Source organism: Macrosteles quadrilineatus, unplaced genomic scaffold (genome assembly GCF_028750875.1).
Source record: "Macrosteles quadrilineatus isolate MER2022 unplaced genomic scaffold, UCM_ALF_1.0 Scaffold_9__3_contigs__length_116548681, whole genome shotgun sequence".
Taxonomy (NCBI): Eukaryota; Metazoa; Arthropoda; class Insecta; order Hemiptera; family Cicadellidae; genus Macrosteles; species Macrosteles quadrilineatus.
Window position 1 is genome coordinate 26,691,285 of NW_026542602.1, and position 27,603 is coordinate 26,718,887.

The 27,603-nt window shown below is 35.5% G+C and overlaps 2 protein-coding genes across 3 annotated transcripts; one reads left to right on the forward strand and one right to left on the reverse strand.

The window, feature by feature from the left end:
• The first annotated feature begins 3,590 nt into the window (after positions 1 to 3,590).
• Positions 3,591 to 13,186, forward strand: LOC129004459 (piggyBac transposable element-derived protein 4-like). 2 transcript variants are annotated; one of them, XM_054433055.1, is made up of 3 exons: positions 3,591 to 3,657; positions 3,770 to 3,889; positions 5,292 to 13,186. In XM_054433055.1, the coding sequence occupies exon 3, from the start codon at positions 7,829 to 7,831 to the stop codon at positions 10,250 to 10,252; it is 2,424 nt and encodes an 807-aa protein (XP_054289030.1). In that variant the 5' UTR covers positions 3,591 to 3,657; positions 3,770 to 3,889; positions 5,292 to 7,828; the 3' UTR covers positions 10,253 to 13,186. The 2 variants fall into 2 exon arrangements, with proteins under 2 accessions (XP_054289030.1, XP_054289029.1); XM_054433054.1 differs by having other exon boundaries at positions 3,617 to 3,889.
• LOC129004460 (C1GALT1-specific chaperone 1-like protein) lies at positions 11,611 to 27,385 on the reverse strand. The gene is made up of 5 exons (XM_054433056.1): positions 26,225 to 27,385; positions 24,950 to 25,107; positions 23,549 to 23,704; positions 21,698 to 21,839; positions 11,611 to 11,792 (listed from the first exon to the last, which is right to left on the reverse strand). Exons 1-5 carry the CDS (start codon positions 26,973 to 26,975, stop codon positions 11,770 to 11,772), a joined length of 1,230 nt encoding a protein of 409 aa, XP_054289031.1. The 5' UTR covers positions 26,976 to 27,385; the 3' UTR covers positions 11,611 to 11,769.
• Positions 27,386 to 27,603: the final 218 nt, after the last annotated feature.

A 27,603-nucleotide genomic window follows, 5' to 3' on the forward strand; every position in this document is an offset into this window, starting at 1 on the left:
TTCTCCGCCATTCTTCCGGTGTTACAGTTTCACCGCACACATGGGCCCCAAAAGGCGCGCGTGGCGCACTTGAACTACTCCATAACCTCGCAGACTAAGCACAAATTAAAAAACATACACAACCTTGTATAATTCATGTGCCAAAAGGGCGATTTAAAACGATGAAAAATGTCTGCGAGGTTAACTAGTTGATTGTCACGCAACCTCTGAAGTGCTGGGCGGTGGGAATAATAAGAACAAAACCCACAGCCTTGTTCGGGGTCGTGGAGGTAACAACGAAACACTGAACTAGCCTACTATAAAAAAAACACTTGAACCATTGATCATGAGTCGTGACATTCGCCCGGTGGAAATAGTCACGGCTCAGTCTAATAACACTTGCAATAATATATTTACACTTTTTACCGTTTTGTAAGTCAACAGTATAAGTGTAAATATATCATTGCAAGTGTTATTAGACGTAGGCCTATATATTTTCTGTATTTTTCAGAAATAATTAATTGTATTGGGCGGGCCAGAATCACGGCTGGCCCGCCCATTTCAGCTACAGATATATAAACCATTCCAAAAAACTGTGCTGAAAGTGTGCTCACAGGAATCATAAATAAAAAAAGTGTGCCGCCCCCGTTACTAAACAAATAACCCTTGAGTTGTAAGGGTAATGAGATTACCCAGCCCACCCATTTTATCTACAGATCTATAAACCATGCCGAAAAACTGTGCTGAAAGTGTGCTCGCAGTAATCATTAATAAAAAAAGTGTGCCAACCCCGTTACTAAACAAATAACCCCTAACTGGTAAGGGTAATAAAATTACCCAGCCCGCCCATTTCAGCTACAGATCTATAAACCATGCTAAAAAGCTGAGCTGAAAGTGTGCTCACAGGAATCATTAATAAAAAAAAGTGTGCCTCCCAAGTCACTAAACAAATAACCCCTAAGTGGTAAGGGTAATAATTACCCAGCCCGCCCATTTCAGCTACAGATCTACAAGCAAAGACAAAAATTTGAATGACAATCTTTACTCTCTAACTAACGTATACATGAGTCAATTAATAAAAACAAAAAAACCTCTTTTAGTATTCATTGACTTGGCCAAGGCATTTGATACTGTTGACAGATCGCTGCTTCTGGACAAGCTGAGGTGTATAGGGGTTACTGGAACTGCTTATAATTGGTTTAAAAATTACCTTTCTAATCGTTCCCAAATAGTCTCCATTAGGAATGAGTAGTACACAACAAAACATTGACTATGGAGTAATTCAAGGATCAAATTTGGGACCTCTTTTATTCTTAATATACATCAATAACCTTGGTAAAATTAATCTGGAAGCTGGACAGATCTTCCTGTATGCCGACGACACCGCTCTTCTGTTTGAGGGCGATAGCTGGGAGGAGGTGTATCAAGGTGCGGAGCGGGGCTTACTCACCGTCAAGCGATGGTTCGATCAAAATAAACTCACTGTAAATATATCTAAAACTAAGTATATGCCAATCTCCCTCAGAGCTGACTACGACCCTAGAAACCTAGAATTAAAACTACATAGTTGTAGCGCTGGCAATGTGTGTGACAAGTGTGAAAGTATCGAATGTGTCAGTGAATTTAAATATTTAGGTGTGATATTTGATCGACGTTTAAAATGGTCTGGCCATATTAATCAAATCAGGGTCAAACTACGTAAATTTATCTTTGTTTTTGCAAACCTATCAAATATCTTACCAATTAATTTGTTAAAGAATGTCTACTATGCTTATGTACAATCTGTTTTGCAATATGGAAATCTGGCCTGGGGTGGAGGATACAAAAGTATACTTGCACCAATAGAAATTATTCAAAAAAGAATAATCAAGATTGCACACTCCACAAACCTATTCGATATCCCTCTGAAACAGTTTTTGATGAGTTCAAAGTACTTAATATTTCCCAGCTATATACTAGATCTGTAATAATATATATTTTTAAGAATAAACAATATATTTTTTGCCAACCAACTCACAACTATCCAACTAGATTTTCAGTTAATATTGGTATCCAATTGCCAAAAGTGAATAAATCGATAAATAAAACTTCTCCACAATACATTGCAAAAATAATGTTCTCAAAGTTACCTAATAGTTTAAAGTATCCCGAACCTTGCAGTTTGCAAATATATAAAAATCAAGTAGATAAATGGTTAGTGGAAACAGGCCGTGGCCAGATTGATTGTTATCTTGTGTCATTGTATTCGTAGTGTGCGTGTGTGTGTGCGTGTGCGTGTGTCGTCGATGATGTGCCTGTCTGTGTGAGTGGGAGAGTGAGTGAGTGAGTGAGTGAGTGAGAGAGTTGCATGAGAGAGAGAGAGAGAGTCGGCTCGCCGCTGGCCCACAGCCCCACAGGGACAGAGCAGTGACGGCCCTTTAAGCACGGGTCACACTAGGCTGTTCGCCAGCCGCTGGTGATCAGCAGCTGGCACCAGCATCACCGGCTCACCAATCCAGGCTGAGTCAGCTCAGTGTCAGCTGCGAATTTTGTGGTCACATTAAGCTGACAGTCGCGGCTTCTTTCAATTCGCCGCTGATGCCAGCCTAGTGTGACCCGTGCTTTAAGGGCTACCAGCCGCCTGTACAGGGCCTGTAGTAGTGAGTCGTTGCATGCGTTTTGTGTGTGTGTGAGTGTGTGTTGTTTGTGCGTGAGTGTGGGTAGAAGATGTATGAATGGTTTCCAAGTCCCAGTGCTTTTCACAGTATTATTAAATACAGTACCCTTAAATACCCTTTTTTCTAGGTTTTTATCATTTATTTATTATTATTACTTTCTTCTTTTTTTAATAGATTTGTCTCTATCTTTACACTTTTCAGATATTTACATAATACTTTCGTTATCTGCTGTGGCTTCCTGGTAAAAATGTTTTTTTCCTTTTTGGTAAATGTGTAATTAGTAGTTAGTGTAACAATTATTATTAAAACGATGTTAGATTATAATATGGATAGTCTGATAATAACTCGTTCCCCACGCACAGGCTTCGCCTATGTGGGGAAATTCCATTATTATTAAGAATACTGTTTTGTAATTTTTTATCATGGAATAAATGATGTTTGATTTGATTTGATTTGAAAAAACCATGCCAAAAAAACTGTGCTGAAAGTGTGCTCACAGGAATCATTAATAAAAAAAAGTGTGCTGCCTCCGTTACTAAACAAATAACCTCACTGGTAAGGGTAATAAAATTACCCAGCCCTAACGGGGGCGGCACACTTTTTTTATTAATGATTCCTGTGAACACACTTTCAGCACAGTTTTTTGGTTTGTTTTATAGATCTGTAGCTGAAATGGGCGGGCCTTCGGACCAGCCGTGATTCTGGCCCGCCCAAATACAATTGATTATATCACAATTATTAGAAGAACACACTTTTTTTATAGCCGTTATGAAGAGCACACTTTTAGCACACTTTTTTGTATACATTAAAAAAAAAGTGTGCTGGAATGGGCGGGCCAGCTTCCCTCTCCCTCTGTACTGTCTGCGTTCGTTGTAGTGTTCAGTTCAGTTCAGTCGTTCAGTGTTGAGTGTTGGTGTTGTTGTTGTTGAGTGTTCGTGTTCACTCTCACTGTTCAGTCAGTGTTGTTAGTTGTTGTGACTTGACTAGTGAGTGACAGTGACGTCAGTGTGACACTGTGACTGTGAGTGAGTGTTCCAGTGACACTAATGACATTATTCCTTTATCGTACTGACTTATTGTGTAACAATTAGGCCTAAATACAAAAAAAAAATAATTTTGTTGTGGTAACTTAGGCCTGACAAGATTTTGTAGTTTAGTGCTACCTAGGCCTATTCTTGCAGGTTCAATACATTATTAATTTAGGAGATACAAGATAATTCCAAGAATAATTTAAGTTGTCGAGATTGTTCAAGGTAGGCCTCAGCTTAGTGCTTGCTTAGTATAAGTTAATAGATAGGAATGTTGAGTATGGTTGACATAGGTTCAATAGGTAACTTAGCCTAGGCATTTAATAGAGAATTATCATGTGTACCTAATCCTGCTCTAAGAAACACACTAACTTACTACACTTAACTTAGGCCTAATTAAGTTAGCTAGAGTGAATTGCACACTAACTTAGCCTAGGCTAGCTGAAAACTTTATACAGTACCTTATACCATCCATCGCTGACCAGTAATGACTGTGGATGGCAGTAGGTCATGAGATCCATTCATCATTTTCCTCTACAAAATATTCTTTAGTGGAATAGAGAGGCCGTGCCTTTAGTAGTTCCTTTAAAAGCGGATTATTTCTCTTGACCGAATGAAGGTTTACTAGGTAATCAAATCAATAGTTTCAATCGATATTTAGGGTAGCCCAGTTAAGCCACTGTGGTTATTATTTACTTTCCTTAACTTACTTAGCCTATAAGACCTTTCATAAACTGTTCTTAGACACCAACACTAAAACTTTCTCAAATGACTTTTTAGTTGCCGAGGCTTCCTGTAGACACCATGCCTATTACTAGATACCACACCTGGAAAACTCGGAAACATCGTGACAGGGGGCAGTTTCCTATAGCCTACTAGACACCTCACTAAGATTACTAGACACCATTGAACTTACCTAGATTACTAGACACCATGCCCACATTACGGTTAGGTTAGGCTACACAAGGTGTCTAGTAACTTAGCGAGCTTTTACCCCCACCCAAAACCCCATATTCGCACCAGTCCCCTAGATGGAAGGGGTTATTGCTGATATGTATCCGATTGTAGGCGTCAAAGGAAGCCTCAGCAACAAAAAAGTCATTTAAGAAAGTTTAAGTGTTGGTGTTTAGGAACAGTTTAAACTCGTCTTATAGAATGTTTTAAATGAGTTGAGGATAGGCTAATTGTTAACTTAGTGAATGATGCTATAAAAAAGTCGCATGTGTTAGATGGTGACAAGGTCAAAGGTTTGGACCATTCTGTTTCTAAAAGTAGGCTAACAGGCTATATCCATTGGTATTGGAAAACACTCTTAAATTAAAATTAAATAGGCTAGTTTGATGACCATACTGGTAACTATTTGCAAACTCGGGCCCAAATTTGTAATTATTAGGCATAGGCTTACAGTATAGAAGGCTAACACTAACTTAACTCACAAGATCGTTAATCTAATCTTATGTTCTACATACCATAATTAAAAGTTAACATTCAGTAAGTTGTTTAAGTCTTAGAATCACATGTCGAGATGAATCTCAACACAAAAACTTGAAAACATAATTTTTCTCATTAGCATTAAGTTAAAACTTATCCTTATCTAGATTACCCTTAATTGAAATTGATATTGCAGATGGCGTTTTCCTGGATATTAGGTGGAAAGAAGAAAGAAGAAAAACAAGCACCGGTAATAGAGGCTGTTGAAGTGGGCTCTGATGAAGGTTATACAATTATTCAAGCCAATACTCCTCAGGTAGGTGGATTGTATCCTCAGATTCCATCTTCTGCTTACTCAACCAACCCATACACACCACTACCATACTACCCAGTGTTGCCTCAACGAGGGAATCAACAAACGGCTGACACCAATGCAAGGACTCATGTACAAAACCAACTTGATGGAATACCATTTGTGTTGAACCCAGCTTTGGAACAATCATCCAAGCAAACCCATCTAGCAGGACTTGAAGAATTGCGAAGGGCCGTGTTTCAAATTGCTGCAGATATAAATGACTCAGCGTATAGCTATGACTTTAAAACAGAATATAATATAATGCGGGAAGCGTCTGCGTATCATGAAAGTTAGATGTGAAGTAAAGTATAAAACAGATCAATAAGTTGTAAATGTTATCTTTAAATCTGTACTATTTGATTTATGGCTGTTAACTTCTTTTTATAAGTTAATGAGAATTGTAATTTATTGTTAAATATTTGTTCTTAGTCACAACTTCTCAATTACAAAAGTTATAAATTTATTTTTCATATAGTTATTTTTCTATTAGAAGAATCAAACACATAAAGATAAAGATTTGCACAAGACCCACAGCCACAAATATTTTACGGATATTTATATTAACTGGTGTTTGTAAAGAATCATATTAAATACATTAGTTACTGATCAACTATTAACAAAATACATGCAAAATAACGTATATTTTGTATAGGTAATAAATAAGTTTGAATTGAAGAAGCTGTTGACCAATTAAAGATCAAATAGCCACTTTTAGGCCGTTTGGTGAGATTACTTGCTGCTTACACTAACTATTCAAACTTATAAAAACTATTGCATCTCACATACTAAAAAAAGAATGTTTACAAAACAGCTAATGTTTGATTATTTTAATCGGTTTTAAGTTACATCTTTTATTGCTGTTTTAAACAGTTGTTTGCCTTATTTTGTAAAATATTTCTACTATTTTGCGCTACCGGTAGTGCTAGTTGATGCAGTAAAATAGTTCACTGGATACCGGTACCGATAAATAATCCATCAAAGGAATCCCTTTACCTTGTTTTCTTTGGCTTCATTATATTAAACCTCTTTACTTTCCGTGCAAATCATATTATTTTTCTAACTTAAATTCAACAAATACATAAAATACACCCATCGCAGCAAACCTGCAGACTAAGCAAATTTCCATTTATCTGGCTCGATTTATAATAAAATATTCCCTTAAAGTTGTCAGATGTATTTCCTATTTAAATAATACCTATTAATTTTTGTGATAACTTGGGTTTGCTGCTAAAGGGAATGTATTGAGGTGTGTTTTTTATAGAAATTTTGATAGATTATTATGAAATAAACAAAATTGCCAAAATTGATTAAAATAAACAAGCAAACTACAACAGTTTATAAGAAAAACATAGGTATTATAAATTTACAATTTTTTTTAAATATCTGTAAACGTTTGGGCATACAACAACGCTTCAAAATACAAAATTATTTATTTTTTTAAGCTCTACAAAATTGTTTGGAAAGAAATGATGAAATGTTATGTTTGTAGGGTCAAAATGGGAAAATTAATTTTCACCCCATAAAAACCCCCGTTCCCATAGTCCGATTATGCTGGTTCGCGAACTCGTTGAAATAAATGTAAAGGTTTACATAAATTGAATCAAAATCGGATCATTTTTGCTCGAGTTATCGCGCTAACAGACACACACACACACACACACACATATATATAGATATTGGGCTCTGGGGACCTCAAAACGAAAAAAGTAATTCGGTCCTGGGTCTAGGTCTTATCATGAGACCTACGGTAATAGCTTATTCCCTATATAGGAAATTCGCTAAAAACAAAGACTATGAGAGTCTTGGTGCCTCAATATATTTATTGAAAACAGTACCTATTAACCCCTTCGCTTACAACGACGGCGATCCGCCGTCGCGCTCCCGTTAGCCATTGTGTGAAGCGACGGCGAATCGCCGTCCGCTATTAAAACCTGTTTGTGCCGAGTTAGTTCCCCAGAAATCCAATAGATCGCATATGCTTCTTGTTCTATGATTTCCAGGCTTTCTTTTGGTTATATTTTCGTCATCTCAGTCCAGTCCAATCGGCAAAAAAACTGAAGTTGAAATGGTGCAACTTAGCAGCTGACGACGTCTACTCTGGTTTCACAGCTGATACGTTGTTGTGTTTACTTCGACGATGTAAACATTGTGTTAGAGCCTTGTTTTACTTTATTATTTTATTGAAAAGTGTAGTTATCTTATAAAATAAGTTATAGAATTTACTTAGTGTAAGTTTTTATCAGTATTTTACTTTTTCGTCGTTATAATGACTGAGTTATTAGGCCTATCATGTCGTGTTTCACTTCGTCGTGATAAAGATTGAGCTACAGTATCTTGTTTTACTATATTATTCAATTGAAAAGCTTTTGTATAATACGATGAGTCTTCAAAATAACTTGGTATTCGTGGATGAATGTGGAAAAGAGTTAGATGAAAGTGACATCATAAAACTTATAGGGGATTGTGACAGTGACAGTGATTGTGACTTGTTTGAGGAGAGTGGTTGGAGTGATGATGATGATTTGGAAGGGAGCAGAATTCAAGTGAGTAATAAGTCTAATACGCCTATTGATTATGAGACCACAGTTTCCCCAGAACATAATACTAATTGTGTTAGGCCTAGGCCATTAGAAAGTGACCAGTTGTTGCTTGAACAGCCTTCTTGCAGCTATGCTAGGCCTATGACCCCTCCAGATGCCCTTACTGTCCAATATAATTCAGATTTGTCTAGTAGGCCTGAAATATTTGATCAGCATGTATCTTCTCCATCACGTGATGAAGAATTGCCTAAATCAGTCCAGTTTCTTGATCGGTTATACTGCGGTAGTATGAGCGCGCCTTCTCTCTCGCCTACACCGAGTGAGGAAGCTGACGACCCTGGTTTCCCTGACTCTAGGCCTATAAATGATATAGATAGTGGCAGGCATATGCCTATGACCCCTCCAAATGTCCAATCTGATTTAGATTTGCCTATTAGGCCTGAATTATTTGACCAGCTTGCATCTTCAATCGTGCCTGCCCTCTCACCTACACCGAGTGAGGAAGCTGACGACCCTAGCTTTCCTGACCCTAGGCCTAAAAGTAAACCTGTTAGGGGCAGGTCTAGAGGAAGAGGTAGGCCTATAGGAAAAAAAGCTATTTCACAACCATCTAAGCCTACTAAAAGGTCCAAAACTCAAACTAGTAACGATACAGCTCCACCAAAAAAGAAGAAAAAGGAGGGTTGGCAGTGGACCAGTACCATAGAAAGTAATATAATAAATAAAATCCCTTTTACTGGTTGTCCTGGTGTTAGAGCAAGTTTGGCTAGAAGTTTAGGCTCAGCTCCCTCTGAATTAGATGTTTTCAATGCGTTTCTTGATAATGACTTTTGGCAACATGTTGCAACAGAGACTAATAATTATGCCAAAGAAACAATTAAGAAAAAGAACGAAGCAGGCGGGGTAGGAAAAACTATATACTCAGAATGGTTTGACACAACTGCAGATGAGATGGCTTGTTTTTATACACTGTGTGTCCTTATGTCGCTTGTAAAAAAAAGAACCATACAATCATACTGGTCGCCTAATGCTGTAACTGAGACCCCTTTTTTTCGTAAAGTGATGCCATTCCGCCGTTTTTTGCTACTGTCCACATTTTTCCACCTTACAGACAATAATAGGAAACCTGTGAATGATAAACTGTGGAAGTTAAGGTACGTTATTGAGTACATGAACAGGAAGTTTTCCCATCTGTACATACCTGATGAAAACATAGCTGTCGATGAGAGTCTTATGAAGTTCCGAGGGAGGTTGGGCTATGTCCAATTTAATCCCAAGAAGAGAGCCAGATTTGGCATAAAGTTTTACAAGTGTTGTGAATCTGGAAGTGGTTATTGTTCTAAATTTAAGATCTATACTGGAGCTGAAGTCAAAGAAAATGTACCGGTTGAAGAAGGAAGTGGGGATTCTACACAGGAGGAAAAGCTGTTAACGAGTGAGGCGATAGTCGTTGAAATGACAAAAGATTTGGCAGGAAAAGGACATACTCTGACAATTGATAATTGGTACTCCTCACCTCTTCTCTTCTATAGACTTAAGCAAATAGGTTTCAATGTAATTGGAACAGCTAACTGGTGGAGATCAAACATGCCAGAGAGCTTCAAAGAGGGTAAACTTAAGTTGGGCGACTACGAGACAGCCTATAGCCACGATATGTTAGCAGTAAGGTGGCAGGACAAGAAGCAAGTTTGCATTTTGTCTACCTTTCATCAAAAAGCTGACAAAAGATCAACTGGCAAGAAAGACAGAGTTACCCAAGAAATTATAACAAAGCCAGAACCAGTGATCTACTATAATCGTTCAATGGGTGGAATTGACCGCGAGGATCAGCAATTAGCGTCGTTTCCTAGTATGAGGAGGTATGCTAAGGGATACAAGAAGATCTTCTTTTACATAATGGACATTGGCCTTTTTAACTCTTATGTAGTGTTCAAAAAATTAACCAGAAAAAAATTGGGGTTCAGTGAGTTCAAGGAGAGGTTTGTCAAGCAAATGTTTGAGTCGCGACAACTGCCACCGTACAATCGAAGAGGACGATCATCCAACTCAGAAACACCTCTGAGGCTCCAGGCAGCAACTTGGGGACATTTTCCTAGGCCTATTCCTCCAAATGAAGTCAAACAAACACCTTCAAGAAGATGTAAGGTGTGTAGTGCCCAGGGAAAGCGCAGTGACAGCCGATGGGAGTGTGAGCTCTGCCTTGTCGCACTTCACATGCCAGAGTGTTTCAAGGCATACCACACCAAAATGAACTTTGCTTGACATTTGGTGAGTTTTTATAAGTGTCATACAGTATTATAGACTAGTTCCAAAACATATATGAGCCCTATGTAGCTAAAAATTACCAATAAAAAAGTTTTTTTTAATTTTTTAATTTTTTTATTTTATTTTTATATGGTATAATAAAAAATTATAGTTATATTTTTTTGGGAAATATTTATATATTTTGAATCTACATTTAATTTTGAATAAGAAAATAATAATATCTTGCATATAAATAGTAAATGTTGCCTGAAAAAAAATTAAATCAGAAATGAATGAAACTAGCCACAACAAATTCGTTTGTTTTGGCCTAGGCGGGTAAAAAAAAAATCATAAGTGAATGGGTTAATAATAATGGACAACCACCATTTCTAGCATGATAGGCTTCAAATGTGCTCAAAGGTTTATACATACAGTATTGTACTGTGACCAATGCCTAGCAACCATCTATGTCCGTTGGTACAAATATTTCTTTTATCTTCAATTTTGAGATGTTGAATATGCATGTGTAAATATAAAATGTCACCCTATATCTTGTGTATGCATTTCAAATATAAATATGTATCTGTAAGTATATTATGTAAGTAAACATGTTACATTATAATTTATATTGTTTTAATATTTCTGTAATTAATGTATGGCCATTGCTTCATAAAAACGATGGTGCAAATACAAATTAGATAGGAGTAGCCCATCGGATTTGCAATCTTGTCACATTAAATTAATTTCACTCATGATTCATAATTTTGATGAATTGATATACGTCAATTAGAGATATAAAAAATTACTATGGTTTTTTAAAAGTGAAAGCCACGTACAATTCATCATCTGTACAGGCTCTCAAGAGTAAAAGACTGTGCATGAGTTTTTTATCCAGTACTATTTACTACAACCTAAAAGAAACACTTAACAACAAGAATAAGAAGAAACACTACTTAAAACAATATCAAAATAGATTAAAAGCCAGCCTACATATTTTCTAGCTTGTTTAGTTCTATAAACATCTGTGATGAAGTGTTTTAGGTGTTATCGTTTGTATGAGATAAGATTAGTAATTTATGTTGAAGAGACAGGTTGTATATTTTATGTTTTTTATTAGAACAAATGTTTAGTAGAATAAAGTTATTTCCAACTTCCAAGTTTAGGTTGGTCATCTGAGTGGCTCCATACGTACTACATTCGTAATAGAATAACTTAATCTCAACAGATCAGAATGCACAATTTTCTCTAGATTTGATAACTACTGAAAGTGTTAGTTTAGATCTGCACGTTTTGTTTTAATTGTCAAGGAAGTTATCATATATCATATAGTTATATATCATAGTAGTGATAGATTTTTTATGTTTATTATTGCTGCAAATTATCTAAACATATGAGGTCATGTCAAAAAGTATCTTCAATAAATTGTGGAAGTTTTGGAATGACTTCTTAATGACCATTGCACTTGTGTTAAAAACCACAACTTGCGTTTAACATTTTATTTAAATCAAAAGTGCGGCTTTATGTAAGTTGTGTTTTCATTTGAAGCTTTCAATACAACCTGAAATAAAAGACATATTTAAATTTTAACAGTAATACTATGTAAACCTTAAGTTATTAATTTAAGTGGCCAATTATTTTAATTTAGAAATCATGACTTTGATGTTTGCTGTAGCATGTAATTTTACCTGCTAATATATTTTTGTGGACGAATGGTTGTGCAATGAATACTTTATGGTGTTAACACTTAACTAAATGTCTGTTCTATTGATTTGTAATTCCTATTGATAGCCATCCCTATATTGCGTTTTAGGTTTTCTTTGTCTTAAAATAACTATATTTATTATTGTGAATTTAAAGAGAACAGTACTACTAAGGAGCTTAGTAAAAATATAATAAACAAGATGGATTACTTCTTGTATGATTGTTGGCCTTACCAAAAAACCCCATGCATTTCTTGGTTTTTAATTTTTTCACAATTATTTCAACTTAAGATTGTTGTTCTGTTGATTTAAAGAATTCTCTTTCTTAGTAAAAAAACCTTTTTTCTAAGTATTGCAGAGACAGTGATTTGCAGTGTTAAAAAGTGGTCCGTTAAATATGTTTTTAAGTGGTTTCTAGCGTTCTTTTTGTAAACACACCAAATTGACTAAGAGTGAGCATTAATACTTTTCCACAAACCAGTACAGTAGAACTCCGATTATCCGAATCAATAGGGACCAGACCCCATTCGGATAATAAAAAATTTGGATAATCGGAGTTTTACCGGAATTCCGGGAATTTTAAAGAAAAATCCTCATTTTTGGTACTAAGTGAACTTTAAATTAATAATAATTGAAATAAGAATATTTTTACAGTTTACAATGCTCATAGTACACGTGTTCTATACATGTTATTAAGTCAATAGTGTTCCATCAAAGTCCAAAATTACACATTGGGTAAATGTGTTTCATAACAATTCTTTGATATTTTGCAAAACTTATTACTGTAGCTTTACGTTTTTAAAATTGTTGAAGCAAGCGATTCGGATAATTGGAGATTCGGTTAATTGGAGTTCGGATAATTGGAGTTCTACTGTAGCTACATTCCAATTTACAAAAGTGAAGAAAAAGAACAATTTTTTTTCATTTGGTAACAACAACAAAACTTTGACCTCCAATAAGCAAGACATTAAATACATTTGAAAGTTTTTACAATGTGATTCTTTTAATACTTAACTTTGAAATGGCGACCATAGGTCTACGAATGTAAGTATTTTAAGCCAAGTATGAATGGAGATGAGTGTAAGATGAGTGGATTTTGTTTGTAGTCTTGTTAGTGACCAAGGCTAAAATATTCCTTAGACACAGCTGTTAATTAATAGCCTTCCTGGATACACTTGTGTAACTAGGTAACTATTAAGTTAGATTAACGAGTTTCTATGTGCCTAAAACAACTACTGTTATTGTGATGTAATGTGATAAATAAATGATTATGTTTAAGCATACACCTTACTTACTTACTTACTGCAGTGGCCATAGGTACCCCAAGTGGTACTTGGCCTCGCCTACACATTGCCTCCAGCCTTCTCTGTCCTGCGCCTGGTCTTCATTTCTACCCAGCTTCCTCAAGTCCCGTCGCACCTGGTCCTTCCATCTCAGTTTAGGCCTGCCTGGTGGCCTTCTGCCTTCTGGGTCGTTCCTTAATACACTGCTTAAGGTTGTGCCATGTTCTCTTCTGAGGACATGACCCGCCCACCTAATGCGTCTGCTTTTTACCTCAGCTGTTATATCTGGGTCTTTATATAGCTCTCTTATTTCGAAATTATGTCTAATTCTCCAGAATCCATCTTCTTTAGTTGGGCCATATATTTTCCTAAGAATTTTGTTTTCAAAAGTTACTAACCGTTTTTCTGATTTTTTGCTCATTACCCAACACTCAGATCCATACATTAGTGTCGGTCTAATTATAGTTTTATAAACTCTTACTTTAGTATTGCGGGATAACAGCTTTGAGCTCAAAATTTTGTTACATGCATGGAGGCTTCTGTTTGCAGCATTGAGTCTGTTAGTTATTTCCAGTTCTTCATTATTATCATTTGTTAATAAGACTCCCAGGTAGGTGAAATTGTTCACTTTTTGGAAAACATGGTTTTCTATCTGCAGGACTTCATTGTCCTCTTCTTGGTCATCTCGTCTACCACATTGCATATATTTAGTTTTTCTATCATTTATTTCAAGGCCAGCCTTTTTCGTTTCCTCAATCAATATTCTGACTAGATCTTCTAAGTCTTGTTTTGTATGTGCTAATATCGCAACATCATCCGCAAAGGCTAAAATATTTATTTTCTTTCCTATCTTTATCCCTACCTCTGAACTTTTAACTTTCTGTAGTGCTTCTTCTAGAGCAATGTTGAAAAGTATTGGGGATATTCCATCTCCCTGTCTCACTCCAGTGTCTACTGAGAAAGCCTCTGACACTTGTCCTTCCACTTTTACTTTACATTTTGAGTCTTGGACACTTAATGAGGCCATTTTTATAAGTTTTTTTGGAATTCCCTGTTTTTCCATTACTTTCCATATTCTTTTTCTGTCTAAACTGTCGTAAGCTTTTGTAAAGTCTATGAAAATGCAGTAGAAAGATTGTTTAAATTCATAGTATTTTGCTATTGATTCTTTTAAAATGAAAATTTGATCTATGGTAGATTTTCCTTTGGTAAAGCCAGCTTGATGTTCTCCAATGATGGTTGATGTGTATTCTTCTAATCTTCTCTGTGTAATTTTTGACAATACTTTGTAAGTTACATTTAAAAGTGATATACCTCTGTAATTGTTACACTCCTGTTTACTGCCTTTTTTGTGTATGGGGACTACTAACGCTTCTTTCCATTCATCTGGTGTGTTTTCTGATTCCCATATTTTTGTGATCAGTTTGTGAATTTGTTCTGCTACGTATTTCTTTCCTGCTTTTAACATCTCTGCTGCTATTCCATCTTCTCCCGGCGCTTTATTGTTTTTCATGTCCTTTATTGCTCTTGTTACTTCTTCTAATGTTGGGGGGGTAATCTGGGGTTGTACATTATAGTATATTTCACATGGTTCGTCTTCTTTTTCCTGAATTTCTCCATTTAAAAGCTCTTGGAAGTACTCCCTCCAAACCTTTATTCCTTCCTCTTTTTGGATTATGATTTTTCCCGTTTTATCCTTGATTCCATAGGTGTTTGGGGTGAAGCCTTTTTTAAAGAAACGAATGGAACGGTAGAAATCTCTTGCATTGTTTGCTGTTCTATCATCTTCTGCTTTTTCTAATATTCTGTTGATCCACTCTCTCTTTTTTCGCCTCAGTATTTTTACAGTTTCTTTGGCTTGTGTTTTGTAGTTTTCCTTTAGGTGATCTTGTTGATTATTTATCCACATTTCTTTTGCTTCTTTTCTTTTTCTTACTGCATCACTACATTCTTCATCGAACCAAGGTTTCTTTTTTATTTTTTTCTTTATTCCACAGACCTCTTCTGCACATTTGTGAATAGAATTTTTTAAGTTTTCCCAGCTTTTTTCTACAGTGTTTTCTTCTTGGGGAGGTTCTTCATTTAGTGACTCTAATGCTTGAAATCGGTTTTTTAACTTAATTTGATATTCTTTCTCCTTTCTTTTGTCTTTAAATGATTCGATATCAATCCTGGCAACTTGATCTGACGTTTTCCTCTTCTCAGTGTTCAATCTTTGGTGTATGTTCACTAAGACTAGATAATGATCAGTTCCAAATTCTGCTTTTCTAATACTTCTAACGTTTGTGATGGTTCTTGAGTGTCTACGATCAATCAAAACATGGTCAATCTGGTTCTTTGTGACACCATTTGGTGCTGTCCAAGTTGCTTTATGAATATCTTTTATGAATATGCTTTATGAAAGCATACACCTTATGTTAATTATTTCTGTGTGACCCCCTTATCTGCTAAGAGCCATGTCACAGCCCAAAATAAACAGTTTTTAAGAAGTTAGAAAGCAGTTTTGTACTATAGATTTAAAGAACAATGATAAACACAAATAATTAATAATCTTGAGTATCTAAATAGGTTAACTCACAGTATTTTAAACCCTTTCCCTGATCTAAGAAAATATGACAGGGTTTTCAATCTAAGAATTCCCATCACCTAATTTGACTTAGGAATTCTTCTTCTACCAATGCTAATATTGCTCCGTAGTTTGCGTGTACACTTAAACAAGGCTCCTCGCCGGTTACTGGCATCATTTTTAAACAGAATGACACCATTTGCAGCTCTGTAGCTGATGGTTACTATTCGCTGTGTTTTTAAAATTGTTAAATCTCCCGTTGTGTATGAGATAAGGTGAGTGTTGCGTTTTTTTATCGCAAGAAACATATCCGATGCCGACATTCATCGCCAGATGACTGAAGGTTATGGCCCTAATGCAATAAAAATGGAGGTTATGAACACTTTTCCCTTGTGGTCTTCTGTGAGAAATCTGGGTACCCACCAAAAACTCAATTCCTTCGGAAATGATCATTTTCATGGTCACTTTGAACTCCCAAGCCAATTTCTGCACTTTTCCCTGTATAGTTGCATTAGGGTCATAAACTACAGTCTTAAGGCGATGAATGTCAGCATCGGTTATGTTACTTGTAGTAAAAAACGCATTGCTCACCTTATGTCTAATACAACGGGAGATTCAATAATAAAAAATTAACAGCACACAGTAATATGTACTCATCAGCTACAAACGCAACAATGACCCTTAAATATAAATTTAAACGAATGGTGTTTTTGGCCTCTGGGGACATTGAAATGAAAAAGTAAATCGCTCCTGAGTCTAGGTTTTTCCGTGCCAGGTAATAGCCTCTTGTCTATAGGGAAATTCACTAAATACATCAAACATGCAACTTGGTAACATTATAAAAGAGAATGTAAAAATAAGTAAAGGAAATATAATAAATTCACAATAAAAATAGTAAAATTGTTAATAAACTTATAAAAATAACAAATCTTTTAACAATGCAGCTCTTTTAGACACAGCCAGAGCATAAACTAAAGCAAACAGTTAAAACTGTCTTTAAATGTTTTTTGAACAATTATTAACTTTATAACTTTCTATCACCATTGCATATAAACTAAATTCAGCCCTTAAAGTAAAAATCTGTGACATTAGGGTTCTGGGTAGGAGAGGATGATCAAAAGAAAAATGGGGATGTGTCAGAAAAGGGTAGGGTTACAAAAAGAACTATACAAATTAGTTGTCAAGAAACAAAGTTGAAACTTGAAAAGAACTGAAACCAACAATGTCATCCCTGTGATCCACCAGAAGATAATGTGCACTTTGTTTGTCTTTTGAAGTCTTAAGTCTACAAAAAATCCCATAAATAAAAAATAAATAAACCTGTGCATAGAACTGTAATGTTATATTTGGATATTGTATAAATTTATGTAAATACAACGTTTATGTCATGGATCACACAATAAAGTAATTTGTACACAACAAAATCTGATATGACAAAGAATTAGGATACAAGTTTTTGCTGTGTGGAACACAATATACAATTTATATTCCTCAAAGACCTCATAAAAAAACTCTTTTGAGCACCTAAAACACATATTTACTTTTTAAAGTTTTGTAGTCATTAAATTGTATGAATTTCATTAGAACATAAAATAACAACTGGAAATTCTTGTGAAGGCAAGTCACAATAATTTCAATTCAAATTATAAATACCCTATAAAAGGTATAGAATAACCTGAGTACTGCCAGAATGATCCTGTTGGTCCTTACGGATTACGCGTTTCGAGGAGCTTAAGTCCTCATCATCAGATCTTGTACAAGAAACACATCTATCACTTCGAGAAGGTCGTCAAAAGTTTAAATATACAACACGGACACGGACAGAGTGATAGATGTGTTTCTTGTACAAGATCTGATGATGAGGACTTAAGCTCCTCGAAACGCGTAATCCGTAAGGACCAACAGGATCATTCTGGCAGTACTCAGGTAATTCTATACCTTTTATAGTTTGTTCAATGATCCAGAGACAAAAACAACTCAAAATATAAATACCCGTCCGTCGCATAAAACCTGTAGACTAAGCGAATTACCATTTGCCTGATTTGTTTTTCACTAAATCTATTTAAATAACATCGGTTTAAAGAGTAACAAATTTTGCTGCTACAGGTTGGGCAACAAAGTGTATTTTTAAGTAAAATATTAATAGCTGAGTATACAACTAAAACAAATAAATTTGCCAGGTTTTATCAAAATATATAACTTTTTGATCAGCATTGTACGTGTTATTAAATTTACGGAAAGTAAATAAAAGAAACGTCTAATAACACTTAACTCGAGCAAAATTGATCGATTTTGATGAAATTTGGTACAAACGTGTAAACCTACATTTATTCGAACGAGTTCGCGAACCAGCATAATCGGATCAGGGGTTTATGGGGTAAAAATGGGTTTTTCTCATTTTTGACCCTAAAAACTTTAAATTTCTCCCTAGACAATTTTGAAGAGCTTAAAAAAACAAATAACTTAGTCTATTGAAGTGTTTTGAATGTTCATTAACTACGGAGAAGATTAACAAAATTGTAAATTTAAAATTCCCATGTTATTCTTATCGAGAATAAATAAACTGTTCTAGTTTGCTTGTTTATGGATAAATTTTAATCAAATTTGGCAATTTGGTTTATTTCATACTAAGCTATCAATATTTCAATTGAAAAAACACACCTCAACATCTTTCCCGTAGCAGCAAACCTAACTACTCACTAAAATTAATGTTATTAAAATTGAAATAAATCTGAAAATTTATAGGGAATATTTTAGTAGAAATCAAGCAGGGTACCTAAATGGAAATTCGCTTAGTATGCAGGTTTGTTGCGACGGGGGTATTTTGTATATTTACCCTCTTGTGAGTAGCAGTATAAGCCTAAATATATGTTTTAAGTGTTATAAGACGTTTCTTTTATTTACTTTCCATCAAAATATATCCATAAACAAGCAAATTACAACAGTTTCTCATTCTCCATAAGAAGAAACTGGGAATTTTAAATTAACAATGTTTTGAATTCTTTCTGTGACTAATAACTGTACAATAACACAATACACTAATATATTTTGAGAGTCAAAAATGGGAAAAACCAATTTTTACCTCATAAAACCCCGTTCATACATGTTTGTACTAATTTCATCGAAATCAGATGATTTTTGCTTGAAATATCATTCTAATGGACGAATGATTTGAACGGATGGTGATTTTGATTTCTGGGGACATCCAAACAAAAAGTAAATCGATCCTAGGTCTAGGTCTTCCCATGAGACCTATCGTAATAGCTTATTGTCTATATGGGAAATTCGCTAAAACATGGTGTACTAGAATTTTAAGTAGGCCTAAAAAAAGTCCTTGAGGGTATTGACAATCAGCTACAGTAAATTAATTAACATAACAATTAACCTTCCTAAAAGGTAAACTAGTAATACTGCTAAAACAAAATTATATTATTATGGTCTAGTGGTTGGACCCCAGTTCCTGGGGGCCCGGGTTCGAATCCCGCCAAATAACCATTGGATTTTATCCAAGTGATAATTCTGTAGCCTCTAGGTCTAGCCTGAAGTAATGTGAAAAACAATTCCGGGCTCGTGCCTAGCGTCTTAGGACAAAAAAAATTTTTAATAAATTAATTGTTTTATTTTTTTTCTTAATATGAGTACAGTTTACATTAGTCAATTTAGCTATTGTTGTACAAGTGCTAACCAGGTACGCCAGCCGAAACAGACGGGCTATATGTCCATTGTTGTATTTAGTGCTAAAAAATGTATTATTGTACTTTTATTTTGTAAATTAAAACACTTTTTCATTAAGTTTAATTTTCATTTCTTGTTAAACACTTATGTTTCCTTGAAAATTAAATTTAATCACTAAACAAAATACATACGAGGGCTGTTCAGAAAGTACAGAAAGTTTGAACAAGAAAAGAAAATCCATTATATAAATATTAAAGAGGAACTTTAAATACTACTTTTCCACATATTCACCAAACAATTTGAGGCACTTATCACAGTGGTTAGTGGGATTTTCAATTTATCAGCCGTAAAATTAGGCCTATACCATCTGCGAGCCCAACCTGGACACATGCAATCGGAGCCTCTCGGCTTCATCATGATGACCAATAACCGTGATGATAACCATGTGAAAGTTATGTGGAGCAAGGTCTGGGGCTGGATTGCCGGGTGTTTGGGGGGAAACTCCCATTTGAATGAATGAAAGAGATCTTGCAAGTGATTTTCCAAGTGAGGACAGTCATTGTCATGCAAAAATTCTATTTTGGACGTGAAATTTAGTTCCGCCATTTTGAAACTGAATGCACCATTTCTGGAGGACAGAATTGTGAATTGTCAGTTTCTGTAGGCTACAATCCATTCAATTGACAATAAATCTCTCTTGGTTTCAAGTTTATGGCCAGCAAAAACCATATTGCAGACATCTAACTAGCAGGATGAATAATTGCAGCACACTAAACAAACTGTAAAATTGTGAAAATGGTCAGCACAATTATTACAACACTTCTGTTTTCACGGCTGGACTGTCATTGAGGAGGCGAACTTGTCTGTATATATACAGGGTGAACATAAAAGAAGTGAACAACTTTGAACATCAATTTATCGAAAACTATGGATCTGACATCGCTGCGGTTGGTACCAGTGACTCGGAAAACACCTTAAGTTTTGTCTCAAACAGCTGATTGCTGTCAACAATACAAACATGTGTCAAAAGATGTTATTTATTGATTTGTTTAAAAATGGTCAAACGCTCTCAGAAAAGTCTTTTTGTGTTTTAGAATTAGAGAGAACTCAGTCTGCCATCCGTGTCCAATTGTGACTTTTTTTTGTGGAGAATGTGAAAGAAAAAGTTTTTGTTCCTTCTTTGCCATTGAACCTTATGGAGCTCCGAAATCGCATTACTACTGCAGTACAAAGTGTCAATGAGACCATTCTTGAAAAAGTTTGGGCAGAATTTAGTTTTAGAATAGATGTGTGTAAAATAAGCCGAGGATCCCATACTGAGCACTTGTCATATACTGTATGGGAAAAAACTTGAGAATCTTAGCTTTCTAATGGTGTATTTCACATTCTCCTAGGTAGTAGAACTTTCCTGTAATCTTTTATTAAAGTTGTTCATTTCTTTTGTGTTCACCCTGTATATTGCAAGATTAGTGCTTGCCTAACAACATCAAAGAAAATGTTTCCTAATTTCTGAAAAACCCTCGTATCAAGAAAATTAGATGCAAGAGTCTTGTGTAGCTGCATTACTATAAACTATTTATCTCGCCAGGATCATTTGTTGTACAATGATCTAGGGGCGGCTGGCTCCAGTTTTTAACCGTTAAAAAGCTATTGACTTTATAATCACACTGGCGACTTGCAGATGGTTAGTTGAGCACAATTAAAAAACTGAGCTTTTGCTTACTCGGCAATTCTTATGGAAAGATAATTTATTTTCACTATTTTAAGGTATAAAATTCAATGTTATTAATATACTTACCAAATAATACATTTTGTTATTTATTTTTATCTTAACAAGCTTACCAATACAGGACCTGACCAATCAGGTTGCATTAGTAGGAGCTTACTGAAGTAAATTTAAAACTCCTTAAATTGTATTTATATATATATATATGAATAACTTCTAAAACAGTCATACATGAATTTGTGATGTGTTAAATTCTAGACTTTTAATGAATATAAAAATATAAAATAGACATCTCTGAATACTGATGTAAGGAAATGTGCCTAGCCTACAATATGATTTCATTAGCAGACTTTATGATGCAAGTGATGGTAAAATCTCCAAGTTTAGATTGCCAAAGACTAGAAAGTACATTTGACGATTTAATAATTTACGAAATTGTTAAAAAATACAACCTTCTTCAATCATACATAACATAAATATTGTGTGAAATAAAAATGTAATCTTACGATTTACCCAAAAACAAAGCTTTCAACTTCTCATTGAAGCTACTTGGAGAGTCGACTTTGTTGCTCCACAGTTCATAATACTGGTCTGGTGATATCGCAGAGAGATTAACATCAGGTCCGAGCTCATCCGAAACAAACCTCTGCCACACCTGATAACCAATTAAAAATTATCATTATGATGTTGAAGATATCATTAACAATGAAAAGTACATGGGAAGTAGATGTTTAACAAATACTTTAAATATTATTTAATCCCTTAAATATAAGTTTGATTAGAATATTTTGCTTAAAAGGTTGTAACCCTGGTGAGCATAACAGTAGCTGCCTAATAAAATAGCATATGACATCATCTGGCCGCAGGGTTGTTAGTTTTGACCGAGTCATTGATGTGTTATCAGTATCACCACCCTGGGTCTGGCATACCCCCACGTGCATGCTTGTGTTACCAGTAGCCTACTATGTTCATTGGGGGTCTAGTGTACCCCCGTGGACGTAGTAGTATCTCAGTTTCATCATCATAATTAGTATTACTGTAATAACTTTATTATTTATAATTCTGATAGTTTTACACTAAAATTTGGTATTTTTGTCCAATGCAGACAGTGCACCGCGCCTTTGCACTAGGAGGCTAGATCAGTGGACTCTATGGTTGGACATTTCCATCCAATTGGTTTACAGATACTAAGTTTTTTGGCAAACTTTCAATAGGTACCATAAAAATTATAAAAAATAAAGTTATTAATATTAATTATGATAATAAAACTGAAACACTAATACACGCACAGGGGTACACTAGACCCCCAGAAGAACACAGTACTGGTAACGCGCGTGGGGGTATTCCAGGCCCAGGGTGGTGATAACATGTCAATGACTCGGTTAAGACTAACAACCCTGCGGCCAGATGATAGCATATGCTATTTTAGGAAGCTGCTGTTATGCTCACCAGGGTTGCCACTATACTTGTAAAATTATGACAAAATTATCATACGTTGGAGTATGTCATTACGCTTAGCACGCGTTTAAGGGTTAAGAAGTCATTAGATAGGTCGTTGCAATCAAGCAAAAAATCTTTGAAATCCATCAGGGCTCTGTCTCAGTTGCCTTCAAAGTCCCCATGTCATTCTTATGGAGAAAATGTTTGTTTACATTTGAACAGTTGAATACTTTGAAATTTACACTTACAAATTTGAAACAGCTGGTTATACTCAAATTGAAATAAATGGAGATATGTGCAATGAGGATTTATTAGATTTGTTGAAAAGATAAAAACGTACTCCGTTTTTTGTGGTTTAAAAATTAGTGTTTCGGTGCAAAACATGTATTTAAAAGTTCAATGAATTTAAAAGTCAACTTATAGTACAGCAGTTTGTTGTGGTTTTTAGGTGTTGTTTTACTGAAACTAAATAACAGGATATTATTTATAAGTGGACGATAATATCAATATCGAAGGAACAAAATTTTTGTATCCAGTTTCTTCTACTGTAAGAGATGGCACCTGCATTCTTCTGTATGATTATTTATCTTAGGTGCTCAAGAATAATGATCAGATATTATTGATATTAGAACAGGAAGAAGTCTTGGATAGGAAAGGTCTAGAGATGGGGAAATAAAGCTTGATGAGGGACAAGGAAACAGTTGAGATGTTTAGGACAGTAGCTAGGTAAATAGGAAGAACCAGGGATACATACGGGCTTTTGGAAAAGAAAGAAACAAAAACCAAAGTAAATGACAACCTTCTATACATTAATGACTCTATTACTCCCCTCACGGAAAGTAAGTAAAAAAATAGATTAAATATATTGCTCAAGTTTATTCATCATGTGTTGATATACACAAACAATGGTGTCCAATACCCTACCTGGTCAGATGGGGTGAATCTCCTAGACTTGTTGTTTCCCAGATGTCCGGGATGAAAGTGTACGTGCAAGTTGTAGAGGAGGTAGTGGTAGAAGTAGATGTGAGCAGCATCTGTGCCTTGGAATGTAACAGATTGAGAACTGCAGCAATCTTGGCCCTATGGAAACAAATACTCTCTTACTTTTCCATTTAGATAAGCATATTAATCATATTTTAGCTGTAAGCGGTCAATAGGCTACAAAATAAAAGTAAGGTACAATGAGTATTCCATTGTACATTGAAACGCCGACTATCCGAATTAATTGGGACCGGGGTCAATTCGGGTGATCAAAAATTTGGATAATCGAACACAGAATGGTAATAAAGAAAAACAAAGTGTTACACAACGAATGAACTTTATTGAGGATAACTAAGACAGAATAGAGCTGTTAAATTGAATTGAAGTACAGTAGAGGAACAAATACTGAGATTAAAGCTTGTTTCCGCACAGCTAGATCACGCAGGTGCCGGACGGCAAGAAGCTGTACACGATCACAGTCTGGTAGCCGCTCCATCCATTTGAGGGTGTTGTCAAAGCACATAAACGCCTCACTATGTGATGGTAAACTTTCGTCTCCTGCCTCTTTGTATCCTGCAGTCTCATTGTTTTCATCTTCATATTCCTGTTCATCCATGACACTCACTGCGATTTTATCATCTGTTATTATCTGGTATCCTTGATCGTTCTTATCACATTCCAACCACTCTTCCATATCATCGACATCACACTCCGAACAACCCGCAATTTCCTTAGCCATGTTTACTAACTCCCCAACTAGCAACAATTCTGGTCTGTTGATAGCTAGTCACGACTTGCTATGAACCGGTGCCGTATCACGTGTTTTGTTACCGTCTGGTCGACCAGTGTTAAATGTTCAGTTTTGTGTTTTTTAGTTGTGTCCATGTTATTTACTATAAACTTTAGACGAACTCCACCATGAGGAATATCTAATGACTACTGCTTGACATTCTCCTGACCCGAAGATGTGCTCCTGTAGCACAAAACAGCTGTAGTCACTACGAACTACATGGGATCGTTTTGGACAGTAACAAGGTATTTTAAACCACTAAACGTTAATTCAGAAGATCCAGGGACCACACCATCATTAAACTAAAATAAGAGCAAAAAAAATCCGAACCCGCGCATGTAGAAAGACCTCAATGTTACACTTGTCAGTGTACCTAACGCCTTAACCAACTGAGCTAACTTACCATGCTACAACGCTGCTAATGCCGCTTTAAGCACATTAGCGCTCGTAGGTGAGATTCAACTTAAATAAACTACCACATTAAACTACAATCAGGCTTAGGTTTAAAAGTGTTAAACTAGATGAATACCCTACCAATAAATTTATGCACTCACCTGAACAACTGGATATAGACAGTTCTTGTGGTAGTTGTTGAGGATCTGTTCGTTCCCAGGTGCCATCAGCTGGGCTGGAGTGAACATATGGAACCTGTCTCGGCCCAGCTGATCCCTTGTGTCTATTAGAGGTGCTCCTAGCTCTATCAGGAATTTACCTGCAAGAAATTGTCGAATAAAACTTTTTAGATTTTAAGTTAAGTCTGATTATGAAATCTTATAGCCTACTTAGGCATCTTTAAAGTAACCTAGATAGTAAAAAAAAACTATTATGCCTGCACAGCCTAGAATTAGTTGATTGAAATCAATTACATTTATCGAGCATAGCTAGTAAATATTTCATGCTCCAACCTTTTTTCCTAGAGTCCCACATTGTAATTTTTAGAGGGAAGGCGAGCCAGTTATATTTCAGTGCAAAAAGTTAACCCCCCCCCCCCCCCCTAAGCACACAAAGGCAACTTGGCTAGAGTTTAGTGGTGTTTTTGAGATTTTCTAGCTTAATTTTTATTTTAAAACTTTTTTTTTTATTGTTAACTGTGATCCCAGGAAATAATTACGGTATCACTGAGACTGCCAGAGGTGTGTCAATGTGATCACGAGAAAAGATCATCGAAGTGTTTGCTATCTAAAAGAGTGTTTTTCGTGGCTATCTGCAGAAAATTAATTTACCATTAAGTTAGGTATACATAAATAACCAAGGGTTAATTTAATTTATAGCTAAGTTAGGCTTTATTTGGTAACTTACCGTACCGTAACGGTTGTTTGGAGTTTGGTTGGATTAGGTTTAGACATATTTGTAGGCCTACCTGTTTTTAAGTTGAGTGCATCAAAAGGCCTTTTACCCTAAAATAATTTCCCACACATCGCCCCCCCCCCCCCAATCAACCCTGATTCCCACCGGTCCCCTAGATGGTATAGGTTGAGTAGTATGAGCTTCCCCATTTAGGCTATTTTATGTGCACTAAGTTATGCATTTTAGGTCTTAGGCTATATTAAGAAAGTTAGGCACTTATTTGTGTAAAAACTACTTACCTACCTAACTTAAAAATCCCATGTGTCCGTAATCAAGAAATTTTATTTAGCATGCCGGCTTATCAAAAAATTGGTAAGGGTAAAAATGTAAAACCCCTAACTCAATAACCTTGGCCAGTTAAAACAACTAATGCCTATCAACTTGTTGTACTTAAGACTTATAGGCTAACTTAAACAGGAATTGCTTCCACAAAGACACAGCTAACTTATGTTACCGTACCCTACATTTTTAGTCCTACTTACCAAGGTAATAGTCTTCGTTTTTCCAATACTTTCCACTTTTCACACATGATTCTGAAGAAGGAAAGAGTGACCTTAGAGCTTTGATACTTCCTTTACTTAAAACATAACCTGCTCCAGCAAAGTTATAGTGTACATTCCACAAAAACGCTGGACGTCCAAAATAAAATAAATCTTCGTAGTTCTTACCAAACAAATAGTATCTTAAATTTTCAGGTATTGCAAAAATATCGTCAGGTACAAATAAAACCCACTGGTAGTTGTTTCCACTTTTGTCCAAGTGATTTATTACTTCACATAAATAATGCCAGGAACTCTTTGGCCTCATCACAGTAATTTTAATATAACTTTCAGGCTTAAGGCCATAAAACATCACATGATTGCAGTGTTTCATCCATGTATTCATAGCAGCATAAGCATTGTTGACATTTTTCACAAACATTACACACATTATATTTACTTTATGTTTAAAAAGTTGTGATTCTAAAAAGGTAGCTAATGATTGGTTTCCAGAGTAACTATAATAATCAAAGTTTACCCTGTATGTCATGTATCTCATCTTTTTCAACCATTTGTGATAAAATTCTTCATGGTTAGTTGAAGGGTTATGTAGAGCTGTGTGTGCATAATAAATATTCTTATTTGGTACAACTCTACCAAATTTATCTTTGCTCACAGTCAAAATAAACGCAAAAATAACCCCAATGCTAAATCCCAACAAAAATACGGATGATTTGCTGGGATAAATGGCCATTTCTTGGATTTGGAAAACTAAAACATAACCTAGCCAAGTAAGTAGAAGCACTCTTATTTTCCACTAAAAAGTTTTTTATTACAACTTTTCGCATATTTCAAAATGCTACAATTCACAATAACAACTACAGATTTTACATCTCGCAAACTTATTTAAGACTTAATTTAGCTTACATTTGGTGCACCAGCACGCAAACAACTTAGGTCAATTCACTTGACTAGACCACTCACTGAGACTGAGCTATAATAATATAACTGGACTCAACTGGAGTAACTACGACGGCGCTGAAGGGCCACCAACTATAAAAAAATATTTTTCTTAATCTCTGAGAAAAAACTTAGAATTCTGAGTTTAAAGTCAGAATATAACAAGTGGGCGTTCCACTCTGAGATTAAAGTCAGAATTCAACTAGTGGGCGTTCCCACGGCCGCCTTTAACTACAGGCCGCGGCCTTGTAGAATTGGCAACGTTGCAAGTGGTGCTGTCCAGCCCTGAAAGTCCCATAAGATAACATGGAAAGCGAGTGACACCAGCTCAGTAATTTACGGATTATTTATTTAAATGTAAATGTATGATCATAAATCCATTAAAATATTTAATATAAAACATATAGTGTTCTAAACCAAAA